Raw genomic sequence first — 18,767 nt, forward strand, 5'->3', positions numbered from 1 at the left:
CTAGAATATTTCGGTTATTTTATGATTTATTTTTCCCTTTTATTCATAGCTTGATAATACTGAATAGATGTTAGTGGAGAGAGCTTGCCTAGCTTTCATTTTTTGATATTGCAATGTGCAACACAATATTGCCATGATCGTCTTCCCAATTCAAGACGGCTCTTTCAGAAAATTCAGAAATTTTAGATAAACTAGTCGCAGATCCACACGATACGCGGGAATATATAATTATTTTTAATATGATATAATCCATAATTTATTCTCTCTAAAATTTATTGAAGATAATTTGTTCTCCTAAAAAATTAAACTATTTTTTTTTTTTTTTTCCAAATCTCTATTTCTACAAATATATCATTTTATTATTTTGGTTTTTTTTTTTTTTTTTTTTTTTAGATTCGATATTTATAGCCCAATAATAATGGAGGGACATGCCAATACAATGTAAGATTTTCACTTTTTCTTCATGTGATGAGATTGTATCATATTTTAATTCTTTTGAATTTTTAGGTGCACCCTTTGTACTAGCTACATGCATCCTTAATTCCTAAAAGTAATGTCTAGTTAGCTGCCAACAGAAAAGGATAAAACCAAAAAAAATAAACTAAAGTAAGGTTTAATAGGTTAGAATCATTATTTACAAAAACTTATTTACAATAAGGTAAATAAATAAAATATGTTTTAAACAAACCTTACTTCAACAAAATGATCAAATTTAATAGACCCTCACTTATACCAATTTCCATCAAAGACCAAATTGTCAAACAGTAATGTGCCATTGATTCCACCCTTGTCCACTACACACATTCATCAATGTGTCCATATACAAATCACCCACTTGTCATTACATTCATTTTATCAATGTTATGAATTTCCATAGAAAATCAAAATAGTGAGTATACAAATTATAACTACTAGTCACATACCCACGCGTTGCGCATGATAATTTTTTTAAGATGGTCTCATTAAATATTTTATTAATACTATAATTTTAGTTATTAACCATTGGTTTTTCATTAGTTTTTAAGTTAATAAAAACCTTAAATATACATTTTTTTACCTTTATACACACACACACACACACACACATATTTAGTGAATCTTTACACATACCTTTAAGAAAACTCTATATATTCCACTTTTTTGGATGCGTAAAATTATAGACTACTACTCCATAATGATAGTAAAATATCAAAAAATGGATTTTTAAATTTTCTAACTTTATTTCTTGTGTAATTTCTACTACTATTAGAGAACATCTCTTCTTTAGTTATGATTAATATGGTTTCCATAGTTAGAGTTTGATTAGTTTTAAATTTAAATTTACTATTATGATTGTATTTAATTGTTGATTGTTGATTTAATTTTTTAAGTGAATTTAACGGTTTATGTTACTACACTGTAAAGTTATTAATGTTCTCCACATGGTAATTTTTATTTTATTTTTTACTTCTCCTTACAACCTCTTTGTTTTCCAATCGACGATTACTAATTGACGTTTGGTTTTTTTTTTTTTTCCCTTTATCTACTCTTTATTACTTTGTACTGGTTTTTTTCTACTCCATCTCTCTCTCTCTCTCTCTCTCTCTCTCTCTCTCTCTCTCCTCTCTCTCTCTCTCTCTCTCTCTCTTCTCTCTCTCCTCTCTCTCTCTCTGGGCAACCTATCGTTTTTAAAATTTGATGATGATTCTATGACATTAAATATGCATTATTAGTTTTTTTTTTTTTTTTTAATTTAGTGTTCCTAACTTGATTTGTTTTGTATTTCATTCTTCCTGTGATGCATTGGGTGTAAGAATGAGTGTTTCCCTAGCATTACTCCACTTAATGTGGGAAATTTTTTTATTTAAATTAGGCAAAATATTATATTTTAAATTTTTTAAAATAAAAAAGGAGTGAAAATATAAATAATTTAATGATATATATTGGGGATGTGGCTGAATTTAAATGATAAATAAAATGATATGAGAAAAAAATAAAAATAAAATACATAACAATAAACACTAACTTATCCAAATAATTCTATGTAATATAATAATAGTACATTCTTATATACTATTTTTAATTATTTATAATGCAATATGATAATATTTAACAATCAAAGTCATAAAAAAATAAAAAAATAAATAAAAAACTTAAAACAACAAAATAAATCCCATCAACCAAAATAGAGTTCTAAAGAATACAAAACTTTATCAAGCTAAAATAGAGATGCAAGAAAAATAAAAATAAAAATCCACCAAAAAATTGAGGGAGAAAGAGTGGGAAATAACCGCTTTTTTGTGAAAGAAAATTATGTAAAGAATGGAAGAGTAAATGACAAATTTATACTAAGAGGATGATAATAAAAAGAAACAAAATAAAGGAAGATAAAAGGAAAGAGGAAGAGTGATATCAAGGTAGAATGTTTGGGGAGATGAAAAGGTAAAGAGAAAGAGAAAGGTTGAAGAGAAGAAAAATAGAAGAGATGAAAATATAAATAATTTAATGATAAGGAGGATGTGGTTGAATTTCAATATTGAGTAAAATAGAAGAGAAGAAAAAAAAAAGAGAAAAATTAAAAGATATAACAATAAATACTAAATTATCCAAATTATGCTATGTAATGGGATACTACTTTATTTTTATCTACTATCTTTAATTTTTTTTTATAATGTAATTGGATAAAATTTAACAATCAAAGAGCAAAATAATAATAATAATAATAATAATAATAATAATAATAATAACTTAAAACACAAAACTAAATCGTATCAACCTAAATTAGAATTCTTAAAAATACAAAAATTTATCAACCTAAAGCGGAGATGCAATAAAAAATAAAAATCCACCAAAACATTGTGAGAGAGAGAGAGAGAGAACCTTTTTGTGAGAGAAAACTATGCAAAGAATGGAAAAGAGAGACAAATTTATAGTAAGAGGGAAGGGATAAGAAGAGACAAATAAAGGAAGATGAATGGAAAAATGAATAGTAATATTAAAATAGAGGGTAGTGGGGAGATGAAAAGGTAAGAGAAGAAGAAAGGTTGAAGAATGTGTAAATATTTAAAAAATAAGTGAATGTAAAAAAAATTATAGGAAAATTGGAAATAAAAAAGAAATATATATATATATATATTGATGTTAAAACCGACAAAGATGAATATGTAAAGTCAATAATCTATTTATATATATATATATATATATTGGTAAAAAAATAGGAATAAATAATAAATAATAATTATGTAGCGAATGACATGGCGATGGGGTGGCGTAGCAAGAGCTCAGCAGCAATAAATGTTACGCTTCAGCTTTTAGTAATATATAGATGTGAGTCACTTATATTGCCATGACATTGTGGTCAAAGTTGGTAGCAAACTTGTTGAACTCAGCCAATTGTTTTTGCCTTGGAGAGGATGGCTATTAGCATTCTAGGTCATGAACTTTAAATGGTTATGGGAAATTATCATATTGTATTAGTTGCTATGCCCTATCAATGCTTAGATGGCAGAAAATGCCACATCAGCTTTTTAAAATTTTTTTTTTTGTACCAATTTTTTTTTCCTTTCTATTTTCTTACATTTTCTTTAATCAAACAGAATTTGATTTTTCTTTCTCCCAATGTTCTTCCCAAACCCAGAATATGTAGTTACTTGAGGAGTTTTAGGAAGATACATATAAACTTAACAATTAAGACATATGTAGAATGAGATCACCAACACTCATTATTTTCGTTAGCAAGTAAATATCTAAGTACAAGCACTATATGTGCACAAAATTGAATCATTTGAGAATCTCCATGAGGCCTTGACAAAAGCCACAATACCAATCGACCAACTAAATTATTCTAAACAAGCAGATTGCTCTATTAATATTTCCAAGCACAATACCCATAACAAAATAGGATCCACATTCAAACACCAAAATCACTACACCTACAAAGAAATATACAACAAGAGAACCCCAAAATTGAAACCCATTTCTAGTCCATGTACCCATTTTGCAAATCTTGCCCAAAACAAAACCCATTTCGCAAATTGGTGGAGGTAGTAGATAGTCATTTATTTACCATAAACCCAGCAAAGTTCATTCGAATCAAAGTTGAGATCCTCGAATCATTGATAAAGAGATTTGTTTTACTTGTTTCTCTAACTCAATTCTTAGAGAAAAACAATAACCAAAATGAAAACATCACATTGAAATTAATTATCAATTAGAAAAACATAATAGCAAACATATTGAGAGTAACATTCCTGAAGTCTTGAGAAGGCCAACAACAAAGCAATTTATAACAAACTTGATCAAATGCCCAACTGAAATAAATTTTGAAAAAGCTAAAAATATATTTGAATATTTTTGAGACCATGAAAACTCAAACTCGTTCATCATAAAATCTCAAAATTGAATTACATTTTTTTTTTCTAGTTATGAGATGGAAATAAACAAATAAAAATAAGAATAATAAAAATAACAAAACTTAGTTTGAGTTCATACCCTTTGGACATGAGCTACTAATGTTCGCCTCTCATGTGCTTCAGTTTCGTTCACAAGCTCTAGAGTCACTCTCTTCTCTTGCAATCATTTGATTGGGTTTTGGCAATGGACTAGAGCCATGACCAAAAGAACGGAAAAAACACTCAAGAAACTATCCTGTTGTAGGCCATACCGATCAATTTGTGGAGAGAAAACAATTGAAAATTTATAAAGAAAAAAAAAAGGAGGTAAGGAGTTGAGGAGGTTGCAATCTACCAATGACTATCAGAATTCCATATAATAACAGAATACAATTGAAAATTTATATAAATATAAATATAAATATAAATATATATATATATATATATATATATATATATAAAGAGGTGAGGAGGTGGGGAGGTTGCAATCTACCAATGACTATCAAAATTCCATATGATAACGGCATTTGAAGAGTCTGGCCTAATGGAGAGACACATAGTAAAGTTGGAAATAGAGTAACACTTGAATTTAAAGAGATGCTCAATAAATGTCAATTGGTAAATAAAAAAAAAATTAAAAATTAAAAAAAGAAAATAAATGATGATGTAGTGCTGATGTGGCTTAACTGGAGCGTAGCAACAATAAATGCTATGCTTCAACTTTTAGATATATATAGATTTCTTACAAGCCATCCCACAAAGAATTTAAAAGTCTCGAGCTTGTCATATTTGAGGGCAATTTGCAAAGCGATCTCGTTTTGCACCGTCAAATCTGCAATAGAATCCGGACAGACTAATAGAAATTCTTCCAATAGATCAAGGTGGTGATCACCTGTTACTACTACATAATGCAAAAAGGAGTGAGATGCTCCCTTCCTTTGACATGAACAAAGTCCCCATCAAACTGTAGAAGCCGTCATACCAGCTCGATATACCTATTTTGTAGAGCAAGGTGAATGGGACTAAACCCATTTGGATTTAGTTTCCAAGCAAATGAAGGCTTTAATCCAATCATCTCTGTGGCAAATGGTATGTGCCCAGCAGACACAGCTATGTGTAAAGGAGTATCAGCAAATGGTAGCTAGTCGATGTACTCCAAAAGTTTAACATCCTCTCGAATTAAGGGGTAAAAGGCATCAATATCTCCACTTTGAGCAACTTGCTTCAACCTCTCAACTCTCACATCCATTCTAGTTTCTAGAAAAGCCAGATATTAAAAAGGCAGAGTTTTTCCAGCTCTAACCACAAAGTGGTATATTAATCTCTCTATCCCTCTCTCCCAACAGATATCAGAATTTGCTTCTTGATGCTCTTAGAGCATCTCCAACAGATTAAGCAAATTTTTGTACTGTTTGGAGAATAAACAGTGACTTTTATCTTTTTGCTATCCACTTTTTCAAATACACTTTTTAACAGATTCTCTATCACATTCTATATCTCATTTAAATATTATTTCTTCATTCATTATTTATTCTTTTTTTAACAACTACACATCTTCCAACATTTTTTTATTCAATACTTGATTATTATAATAGGAAAAAAACATTTGAAGAATGAACAGTAGCCCATCAAATTTGATGAGCTACTGTTCATGAGCCAAAAAAAATTATGGGTATAGAGAGTCCATTGGAGACCTATTTTGTAGGTTTACTCTCTATAGTAGAGAGGATTTTGTGTTTAGCTCTCCTATTGGAGATGCTCTTAGTCTTAATATATACTCCTCACTCATAATGTGTACGTTTATTGGAAAAAAAAAAAATAACGTATGGTATATATATATTTATATTAATTTGCTAGACTTTATTTGTTGGGTGCTTTGGATGTCAAAGCTGCTTTTCTCACTCAAGCCTTTTAAGTCAAAGACAAGTTAGCTTTTTCATTTATCTGATATGACTTAGGCGTGTGAAGGAAGAAAAGAAAGAAAAGCTGAAGATGAAGAAATAAAAGAAAGATCATTCTGATTTGGCCATTTGGTGGGGTAAAGTCCCCAAAGTGTGATGACAGTGAAGAATTGCAAGAGAGAAAGTATATGAGAAAAACACAGAGAGCAAAGAAAAAACTGTAAGAGATACACAATGAGGAGGAGAGCCGAGTGAAAAATAAAAGAAAGAGTTTTTATTTGTTTAAGCTATATCTCTAATTTAATGTAAACTCAAGTTTGACTCTATTTTATATAGTGAAATTATTCAGAGTTTGTCTCACGGTATTTCCCTTCAAGAGTAATGCTAGATATATAAACTTTTTTACAAACTGAAGATGTGGTGAGTTGTTATTGGTAAATGAAAAAGTAATGTTAATGTTAGATGTAAATGAAAATCAATAAGAAGTTGGTCACATCAACAGTTTGTAAAAATAAATCACCAAATCTAAAAGCAAACAATATAAGTAATAAAATAAGAGAACAATATGGAAATAAAGTGATAAACTAATGGATAACATTTTCAAATGGAAAAACCACTATGAGATAATGTAAATGGAGTCGATACTATGCCGAAAGCTGTTTCGGTTTGATTAGTAAGACGAAATATTTTGATACCGGTTGATATCAAGATGTACTGTTTCATGTTTACTACTAATTTTATATATTTAAATATATATATATATATATATATATAAATTTATTTATTTGTATATTCATTAATCAAAATTTATATCATTTATTAAAAACATTTTTTTTTTTTTTTGAGAAGAAGTTCATATCTCATTTAATATGCTACTTTCTAGCTAAAGTGTCAATTTATTGATAATAGTAGATGTAGGGGCCTAGGGCTCTGGGGCCCGTTGTTTGGGTATATGATGGGCCTAAAGCCCAAGCCGAGGACTAAAGGCGTCTGAGAAGGGGTAATCGCTGTCAAAAGGGCTCATGTTGGCAAAATGAGAAGTCAGTGGAGATCATAACTATCCTGGGAGTTGTGCCGAGGATGAGAGCCTCCTCGGCTAACCAAGGCCGAGGTCAGTAAAGGTGGCTTGTCGTTCGGAAAAATGTCACAGAAACACCCGGTTGATATGGATAAGCATTATGAGAACTCAAGACAGGGAGATGTCCTAAAATATCTAAAGAGAAAGCTACTACCTCTGCATTAAATGCACTGCAGCTAACTCCTTGGCCGCATTAATGTAGAAGTGATATCTAAACAGTGTATTTCAGCCTTACAACTACTACATAAGGACTTATGGGGAGTGTTGATGGGACAAATATCTACACCGACCGTTTGGTAAGCACGTGAAGGGTGAATATGAAAAGGAAAGGCAATATAAAAGATAGAGGAGGGAGTAAGATAGGGGGATCAGAAAATTCAAGAAAAAAACACTGTAGCAATCTACAATCAAACTTGTAATGTTACCTAAGAACTTTATATAAGAACCAGTGTCCTCGGATTTCGCCGAGGACGTTTTTTCTTTAGTTTATAGTTGTCTATTTTCATCTTTTTGTCATCAAGCCTATCTAACTCGTTGTTTGATCAACTAAAACCCAGTTTTCTAACCCATTCTCTACAAATTCATTGTTTTGGGTTTTTTGGGCCTAAGTCCATCCACATGTTGGGCTAGGAATTCAAATCTGGTCCTTATAGTAGACAATTGATTTTCATGTACTTAAATGATACTCGAATAATAATAAATTAAAAAACAAAACAAAAACAAAAACAAAGCAAACCTGAGGCTTGTTCTGTGTATTTAAAATGCCATAGTGGTATTCTAAATAATAATAATAACAATAAAGAAGAATAGTTCTGTTGAGCGGTGCTTTTGTTTTCCCGTTTTTAGCCTCCATCTCTACTACCACACTCACCATCATCAATCTGATGCTGCTGCCATAGTGGAATTCAATAACATGGCAGCGGCAATAGCTAGAAACTATAATTACTATTTGTACTTAAAGTGAAGGGAATAAAAACCAAAAAGTTGTATTCATAAATATCAGCCGGACAACATTAACTTTGGCGTTAGAGATTAGTTGAGTACATAATTCTTTGTAGGTAAAATGAGAGCAGTTGTGTTATAGCCAAGGAATTATAACAAAGAAGACTATGCAAGTTGTGCAGACTGGGAAGAGCTGAGATTGAAAAGAAAGTAATTCAGAATTCAAGATGCTTTACAAAACGTGAAAGGGATGAAGTAGATGCAGTAGGTTTCAATGAAATAATACCCGAAATATATAGACAGTCTTTTTACAAAACAAAGCTAGTACACTAACAATACTGTGAAGAAGAAACCTCAATGAGCGGCAGATTTCGATTGTGAATGGCTTATTCGAAATTTTGTTGAAAGTGGATTAAAGTATATTTGTAATTAAAAAAAAAAAAAAAAAAGTTCTCATCCTAAAAGTGTATCGAAATATTGGTAAGTAAAAAAGTAACTCAAGTTTAGTTAGGTTTAACATCATAAAAATGTGGAGGAAGATCTTCTATTTACACCATTAAATAATTAATATATCTCGCATGCTTAGTTAGATTAAGTTACAGAATTTTCCAATCGATGATACGTGAGAAAATAACATCACTAAAGATATCTGTAAAATACTTTGCAAAAGTGAGCAAATGTTTAGAAGGCTAAAGATTCATCCTCACTTCTCAAGGCTTTGATTATTAGATAGATTTGTTGAGGCAATTGGCATCAATGTTTAATAAAAAATGCTAGAGCTACAAACATTTATTTATTTATTTTACAAATAGTTGATATTGTGAGTGATTTTTAGTAAGATATAAGTAATGAACTCAAATGGAAATCTATAAAAGTTTATCATATCAACTTTGTGTAAAAAATTTGTATTTATAGCATTACTCACGCTTAGTATATGTTAATCATTCAACTTATTTAGAAAAATGCTAGTGGTTGGCCATAAAGACAAATAAAAAATTTGGTCACAGCAATAACTTATAAAAAAACATTTGTGAGGTTTAGCCCAAAATTTTCATTTATTTTACTCGCTCTTTCTCTTCTATAAATAGATCACATTGTCACTTTAGAAATGCACCAGTACTCACCCTTCTTCCTCAGCTTCCTCTTTTCTCTCTTTCATTTTTTTTCTTCTCTCCTTTCATGTTCCCTTCCCCAACCCTCACCTTCTCCTCTAATGAGGTCCTCAGCCAAAGCATTATTCTCTATGCCCTATGGCCAGGCCTCTCTCTCCTATCCCTCTGCTCAGAACACTCGAGGAGGACTGTTAGAGATATATATTAGACATATATTAGCCCAATGTAATAGGCCCTAGCCCAGTCCTACTTGTACTAGTAGTCTAGGGTTTAGTCGCCTATATATACTCATGCTATGGCTCATTGTAACACAGGTTATTGTACTACACTCTCATACAATAAAGATGTAGCTCTTAAGGGATTTCTCCGTGGATGTAGGCCGTCAAGGAAAAACCACGTAACATTCGTGTTCTCGGTGTTCCTATTCTATGCTTCCCTTTCCGCATCCATTCTAGCATACACAACATGGTATAACACATCACATTACTAATATTGTTAATAATATATTTAACATGGTATCAAAGCCAAACTTCGTTCTTGGCATCAAACAAACATCTCTAGCAAGCAAAGAAGATTCTCACGTGCACACCAACATCAGAAGTCACACATGCTTGTCTGCAGGATCTAAACTCCACGGCATCTCACAGTCGCCATGGCTCACTGCTGTGTCCAGATCCTCAAGCCTAAGCAATCCGTGCCTCTCCCTATTAGATCTGTGCACATCAAGCCTTCGCCTGATGAAACCAACAAGACAGAAGTGCTCCACAGCATATTGCGACCAAAACCCAGAAACCCGACCTCCAACGACAGTCGCACGCGCGGACAACAGCTCCTGGAACACTCACACACACTGCCTCAGATTCTTGACTTGCAAATCGTGTTATTGGTACACGCGCCGCCATGACAGCCTCCTCGTCCACCGATCTACAGAAACTGAGATTCCGGCCCTCATCTGAGCTTACATGCGCTCTCACGCGCTACAGGATTTCTGGCTTCTCCTCCACGCGCCCGTGGAACTCCCACGCACCTGCCACGTGCCGAAAACTTCTGCTAATGTCATTTGATGTCACCGGATGACGTCATCACTCCACGTCAGCAGCCATGCAAGCACATCCACATTAGCCCTAGTACACGTCATCTAGCCACGTCAGTAGTGTCGCCTCGTTAGCACCACGTCACCTAGCTAACTGTTGACCCTGTCGACCCGACCTGGACCACTCGGATCTGACTCGTGAGCCCTGACTGTTGACTTGACCCGGATTAGTTGACTTTGACTTTTTAGTTGACGTTTGACCAAAAGTCAAAATTTCCGACATGGCCTATCTTGCTCAGTTTTTCACGTAGATTCCAATTTTGGACTCCGCTTCTGCATTTGAAGCTCCAAAATTGGTCAATTGGCATATTCTTCATTGTGGTTTCTTCAAAAGGCATTATTCATGACATCTCCAAGTGATCTTCTCATGCTTATCCAACCTCAAACTTTCATCGAGCTTCCGCCTTGAGTTTGAGGGAGGGTGTTAGAGATATATATTAGACATATATTAGCCCAATGTAATAAGCCCAAGCCCAGTCCTGCTTGTACTAGTAGTCTAGGGTTTAGTCGCCTATATATACTCATGCTATGGCTCATTGTAACACAGGTTATTGTACTACACTCTCATACAATAAAGATGTAGCCCTTAAGGGATTCCTTCGTGGATGTAGGCCATCAAGGCTGAACCACGTAACCCTCGTGTTCTCGGTGTTCATATTCTATGCTTCCCTTTCTGCATCCATTCTACTATACACAACATGGTATAACACACCGCATTACTAATATTGTTAATAATATATTTAACAAGGACATAGAAAACAATGTCCTCGCTGCTTTCAACACCATAATTTTTTTTTTAAAAGCTAGTTTTCGTTATTTCTTATCCTTTCTTGTTATTTTTGAGATTGGCCAGTTTTGGCCAATCACAATCACTGTGGTTTTAAATTCCCTCTTAACTTCCTTCACCATATTGTCTAGCTTCTTGGCAACAACATATTTGTTATGACTTAATGCTAATCTTAAATATATATAATCCACTTAATAATATAAAATTTACAAAAGAAAAAAAAAGTAAAAAAATAAAAATTACCAAGTACTTGATTTCTTGAAATTAAAGTACCATACAAAAAAAAAAAAAAAAAAAAGATAAAGATAAATCACTCCACAGTCAATCCACACTATAAATAATCATTGTTATCTTAAATATTTATAACCCACTTAATAATATAAAATTTACAACCAAAAAAAAAAAGTGAAAAAAAATTTACCCAGTACTTGATTTCTTGAGATTAAAGTAACATACAAAAAGAAAAAGATAGAGATAAAGATAAATCACTCCACAGTCTACAGTCTAAATACTAATTACTATTTTAGATATTTATAATCCACTTAATAATATAAAATTTACAAAAAAAAAAAAGTGAAAAAAATAATCTACCCTATACTTGATTTCTTGAAAGTAAAGTACCATACAAAATATATATACATATATATAAAGATAAATCACTCCACGGTCCACACTCCAAATACTAATTGCTATCTTAAATATTTATAGCCCATTTAATAATATAAAATTTACAAAAGAAAAAAAATGAAAAAAAAAAAAATTTACCTAGTACTTGATTTATAGAAAGTAAAGTACCATACAAAAAGAAAAAGATTAAAAAAATAAAAAGATAAATCACTTCATGGTCCACACTCTAAAAACTAATTACTAACTTAAATATTTATAATCCACTTAATAATATAAAATTTACAAAAGAAAAAAAAGTGGAAAAAAAATTTACCCAGTACCTAATTTCTTGAAAGTAAAGTAACATAAAAATGAAAAAGAAAAAAAAATATAAATATAAATTACTTCCAAGGTCTATACTCTAAAAACTAATTATTATCTTAAATATTTATAATCCACTTAATAATATAAAATTTACAAAAGAAAAAAAAAAAAGTTTACCTAGTACTTGATTTCTGGGAAGCAAAGTACCATACAAAAAGAAAAAGATTAAAAAAAAAAAGGATAAATCACTTCATGGTCCACACTCTAAAAACTAATTACTAACTTAAATATTTATAATCCACTTGATAATATAAAATTTACAAAAGAAAAAAAACTGAAAAAAAAAAAAATTACCCAGTACTTGATTTCTTGAAAGTAAAGTACCATAAAAAAGAAAAATAAATCACTCCACGGTCTACACTCTAAAAACTAATTTCTATCTTAAGTATTTATAATCCACTTCAAAATATAAAATTTACCAAAAAAAAAATGTGAAAAAAAAAAACCTTACCCAATACCTGATTTCTTGAAAGTACCATAAAAAAGAAAAAGAAAAAGATAAAGATAAATCACTCCACAGTCCACACTCTAAATACTAATTAATATCTTAAATATTTACAATCCACTTAATAATATAAAATTTTCAAAAAAAAAAAGGGGGGGAAAATTACCCAGCACTTGATTTCTAGAAAGTAAAGTACCATACAAAAAGAAAAAGAAAGATAAAGATAAATCATTTCACATTAGACACTCTAAATAATAATAACTATCTTAAATATTTATAATCCACTTAATAATATAAAATTTACAAAAGAAAAAAAAGTGAAAAAAAAAAAATTTACCCAGTACTTGATTTCTTGAAAGTAAAATACAATACAAAAAAAAAGGGGGATAAAGATAAATCATTTCATTGTCCACACTCTAAATACTAATAACTATCTTAAATATTTATAATCCACTTAATAATATAAAATTTACAAAAAAAAAAAAAAAAAATTCCCATTACTTTATTTATTGAATGTAACGTATCATACAAAAACAAAAAGAATAAAAAAAGATTTTAAAAAATCACCCCACAGTCAACACTCAAAATACTAATTACTATCTTAAATATTTATAATCCACTTAATAATATAAAATTTATTTAAAAAAATGAATTTTTTTTTTCCCAATACTTGATTTCTTGAAAGTAAAGTACCATACAAAAAGAAAAAGAAAACAAAAAGATAAATCACTCCACAGTCCACACTCTAAAAACTAGTTACAATCTTAAATATTTATAATTGACTTAATAATATAAAATTTACAAAAGAAAAAAAAAAGTGAAAAAAAAAAAAAAAACCTTACCAAATACTTGATTTCTGGAAAATAAAGTACCATACAAAAAGAAAAAAAAAAGATAAAAATAAATCACTTCATGGTCCACACTCTAAATACTAATTACTATCTTAAATATTTATAATCCATTTAGTAATATAAAATTTACCCAAAAAAAAAAAGAAAAAAAAAGTTTACCTAGTACTTGATTTCTAGAAAGTAAAGTACCAAACAAAAAAACTACACTCTAAAAACTAATTACTATCTTAAATATTTATAATTCACTTAATAATATAAAATTTACAAAAGAAAAAAAAGTTAAAGACAAAAATTTACCTAGTAAAAAGAAAACAAAAAGATAAAGATAAATCACTCCGTGGTCCACAGTCTAAAAACTAATTGTTATCTTAAATATTTATAATCCACTTAATAATATAAAATTTACAAAATTAAAAAAAAAAAATTTACCCAATACTTGATTTCTTGAAGGTAAAATACCATACAAAAAGAAAAAGAAAACAAAAAGATAAAGATAAATCACTCTGTTGTCCATACTCTAAAAACTAATTATTACCTTAAATATTTATAATCCACTTAATAATATATAAAATTTACAAAAGAAAAAAAAAAGTGAAAAAAAAATATGAGTTTTCTATTATTATATAAAAAAGCATGCTTAGCAATATATAAAATATATAAATAAATATATTTTTAATAATTTTTTAATCACCGTACCCACACCTTATTTTTTAAAAAATTGCCGAGTCCCACTCCCACACCAGTACCCGCGCCCAAATCTGGAAAAGCATGTATAGTAGGGCAGTCATGCATGCAGTGACAAATGCTCTTCATGAGCTGGTCTCTTAAGAAATAATAAGCTCTGTCGTGGGATGTTCATCCTTTGTGCTGTCTCGACCTAAAACTCTTTGAGCCGCTGTAAGTCCACTCTTTGCTGTTGTGATCATTAGAACTGAATGAATACCTCTACTCTGAAGCTTCACCGCAACTTGGCAAATAGCAGGGTAGGCCACTGTTAATAAAGTCCTTAAAAGACCAACTACAGCAAAGAACCAAGCCATTTTCTTTTCTTGATTTTATACAAAGAAAAATCACATTAAAGAAGGTTGAGATGACACCTTATGCTTGTTCTGTTTGTCGCATATACGGATTTTGAGGTTGAAACTAAGCATAGTTAAGTCTGAATTACGACCAGGCGCACAAGGTTTTTAACTTATAACAATTCAAAGTATTATTTATTCTTTTTCTAGAATTTTCAACCTATGAAGATCAAAACCAACTAGAATAGGACTTAAAATAAGTCCACGTATAAACCTCCCCTATGTAGTGTAAAAATAGACAGACAAAGTTGACTCTTTGCTAGCCGACTCGCCAGCACAATTAAAGCCACATGCCATAAACCAAAAGATTAAAAAAAATCGAAGTGATGAACACGATATAGAAAATATTTGTACTATAAGAATTCAGAGAGGATTATTCATTCTTAGTATTTTCTCATACAATATATAATGGTTAATAATCAGGTGTATGAAGGTTCGTTTCTTCCCTTTCAGTAAGGTAGAAACCGGTTGTCTGCTCACGGTCATGGTCATTAGTTTTTAGGTGAAAAATCAAATCACACTACTTCAACTTCCCAAGTAGCTAGTATGACTGATTCCAATGAAATCACCAAAAACCCACGTTATCCAACTAAAACTAAACTACTCACTTATGCTACTATTCATTTTTTAATGCAACAAGTAAGAAGGGTCAAATTAATGCCAAATTAAGGTTGATTGTTTTGGTTGTTTGCTGATAATATACTGTTTATATTTGTCACTGTTCACCAATTATCTTACAGCAATTGCTCACTCCTGACTAGATGAAAAGCCATCTGAGAATGTCAAGTTTTCGTCTAAGTCAAAGCACATGCCGTGCCAAAAGTGACATAGTGGTTGAAAATCCAAAAAATAAGTCATCCAAAACAGTAAGATTTTGAAGCCTTTGTGATCTATGACTATGAGATGTATCAATTGCCTTCCTGCTGTCTGCATTCTGGTTTTCCTGACTGTTTTGACCATTGGCAAAGTTCAAATTGTACTCCTTTACTCAATTATATTCACCATGGCTGCACAAAGTTCATTATAAGACCACCATTTACCACTTAAGTATTATCTCCATCTTTTCCCAATGGCTTCAGCACTCGCTCCTTTTCACTGCCATTTGCTTGTCCTCGTCCTCACCCTCCTGGTTCCTGCTATAGCTCAAGTTTATACTAGCATCAGTGTGGGTTCAGCTCTCTTTGCCACAGATGATAACTCCACATGGACTTCACCATCTGGTGATTTTTCATTTGGATTCCGTCGCTTTCCAGGTCAACAAGATCAGTTCCTTCTTGCTATCTGGTTTGCTAAGATACCAGATGAAACTATAGTTTGGTCTGCAAACAGAGATTACCCGGCAGAGAGAGAATCAAAAGTTGAGCTTAACACAGCTGGACAACTTGTACTCAAAGCTCCAGGTGGATGGGAGTTGTGGAGGTCCAGCAGCAATGAGAATCCTCGAGTATCAAATGGAGCTATGCTAGATACTGGGAATTTTGTTATAACAGGCACAAACTCAAGCATCTTATGGAATAGCTTCGATGAACCAACAAATACCATGTTACCAGCCCAGGTATTGGGTCTTGGGAGCAACCTTTTCTCTAGCGTGTCCGAAGAAAATAATGGGGTGGGTAAATTTCAGCTCCGTTTCAATAACCCACAGCAATCAAATTCCTCATACGTTCTGATACTAAATCAAATAGATGTCTACACCCAAAATCCTTATGGAGCTTATTATGCTAAACAAGATGTTTCTGAGCTAATCTTGGACAAGTCGGGCTACCTTCAAGTCAAGAACTCACTGGGAGGCATATCCAACCTTTCATCAAAGGGAGAGGTCTTGAGGACAGACTCAGACTCCTACTACAGGGCAACACTTGACTTTGATGGTGTTTTCAGACTCTATACTCACCCAAAGAATTTTACTGGAAACCAAACCTGGTCTGCAACTTGGTATGTTCCTGAAAACATCTGCCTGGATATTTACGACACTTTTGGAAGTGGCCCTTGTGGTTATAATAGCATATGTTCACTGGTAGCCCATGGTATGCCAGAGTGCCAATGCGCCCCAGGCTTCTCTCTCTTGGATGTAAATAACAAGTATAGTGGCTGCAAACAAGATGATGTAAGCTACATGAATGAATGTAACGAGATGGGTACTGTGATTTCGGAAGATCAATTTGAATTCTTGGAGATGGAGTATGCTGATTGGCCTTTAGCTGACTATGAACTACTACAACCCACAACAGAATTTGAATGCAAGAATTCTTGTCTGCGCGATTGTTATTGTGCAGTCACCATTTTCCAGGATCCAAAGTTTAATAATGGCACAGGAAGATGTTGGAAGAAGAAATTACCGCTTTCTAATGGGAGGTTCAACAGCAGCGCCATTGATAGAAAAGCTCTATTCAAGAAATTTAAATTGAATAGCTCTTCACAGAATCCTACAAATCCAAATCCAGGCCAAGGAAGGCAGAATCAAGAGATATTGATCCTTGCAGTCCTCCTAGGTACTTCTGTATTTTTTAATTTCTTTTCTGTAGCTGCAATTTCTCTTGTTGTCTTCTGTTTGTGGCAAGGAAAACTGCCAAATTTCTACAGAACCTTACATACAAAAGATCTTGATATGAATCTGCGTTCATTTACATACAAAAATCTTGAAGAAGCTACTAGTGGGTTCAAAGAAGAATTGGGCAGGGGTTCTTTTGGCACTGTTTATAAAGGGGTAATAGTATCAAGTTATAGCAACTATGTTGCTGTCAAGAAGCTAGACAAGGTGATAAAGGAAGGTGAGAGGGAATTCAAAACTGAAGTAACCGTGATCGGCCAAACTCACCATAAGAATTTGGTACGATTACTTGGCTATTGTGATGAAGGTGAACACCGAATTTTGGTGTACGAGTTTATGTACAATGGCTCATTGTCGAGTTTCCTTTTTGGAGTAATAAGACCAAGTTGGCAACAAAGAATGCAGATTGCATTAGGAATTGCTAGAGGACTAATGTACTTACATGAAGAATGTAGCATGCAAATCATTCATTGCGACATAAAGCCTCAAAACATACTCTTGGATGATTTTTTTACAGCCAAAATCTCTGACTTTGGATTGGCAAAGCTTTTGATGAACCAACAAACCCGGACTCTCACTGGAATCAGGGGGACTAAAGGCTATGTTGCGCCAGAATGGTTCAGAAACACACCAGTCACAGTAAAGGTGGATGTTTATAGTTTTGGTGTCATGTTGTTGGAGATCGTTAGCTGCAGGAGATGTGTGGAAGTTGAGATGGAGAGGGCAGCAATACTTACAGAATGGGCATATGAATGCTATAGTAGAGGGAAAGTTGAAAGATTGGTGGAAAATGATGAAGAGGCTATTAGTGATATGAATTGGGTGAAGAAGCTAGTAATGGTGGCAATTTGGTGTGTACAAGATGTGCCATTATTGAGGCCTTCTATGAGAGAAGTCACTCATATGCTAGATGGCATTCTTGAGATTTCTGCACCCCCATGTCCTTTCCTCTACTGTTCAACATCCGAAGCTGAAAAGTCATCCATGGGATTTTCAAATAATAGTAGTGTCTAAGTGATGTTGTGTCATAATAGGCCAAATAATTTCCAAATAAGCATTTTCGTGACTGCCATTGAAAGTGTAGTCATTTGGAAAGATTGCATTAATCAATAGATCTTGTCTTGAATTTAAGCTTAGTACTACCACTTACTAAGTGCGGTCTGTCTTGTAAGTTACCATGTTTGTCTTGTAAATGTGCTTTGACCTTTAGTTGTAACTTTGGGGGTTGGTGTCTATAGTCTATATATAGTGTGGAGATCTATGAATTTAAATTACTGTAAGCCTTTCATATTGATTCTATTGAATGGTATCAGTGTGTCTGAGGATGACTTCCCTTCATCCACCTCAATGTTGAGCATAGCTTCCATTTATCAATCTCCTTCTGCTCCAGAATTTTCTAATCCTGCACTTCCTCATCCAAGAATTATCTGAATACTACTCCACAGTTTCCATAATGCTGATATTTATAATTGTAATAGCAGACAAGAAGCTATTTCTGTCAAATAATGACGAATAAGAATTGATTATTCTATTACTAATCAATTATATAGGAATTTGACAATCATTTT

General features: G+C 32.2%; 1 protein-coding gene across 1 annotated transcript; it reads left to right on the top strand.

The window, feature by feature from the left end:
* The first annotated feature begins 15,717 nt into the window (after positions 1-15,717).
* On the top strand, positions 15,718-18,393 carry LOC115987608 (G-type lectin S-receptor-like serine/threonine-protein kinase LECRK3). The gene has a single exon (XM_031111195.1). It carries the CDS (start codon positions 15,718-15,720, stop codon positions 18,211-18,213), a length of 2,496 nt encoding a protein of 831 aa, XP_030967055.1. The 3' UTR covers positions 18,214-18,393.
* The last annotated feature ends 374 nt before the right edge of the window (positions 18,394-18,767 follow it).

The sequence above is a fragment of the Quercus lobata genome, chromosome 4 (assembly GCF_001633185.2).
Source record: "Quercus lobata isolate SW786 chromosome 4, ValleyOak3.0 Primary Assembly, whole genome shotgun sequence".
In the NCBI taxonomy this organism is placed as follows: Eukaryota; Viridiplantae; Streptophyta; class Magnoliopsida; order Fagales; family Fagaceae; genus Quercus; species Quercus lobata.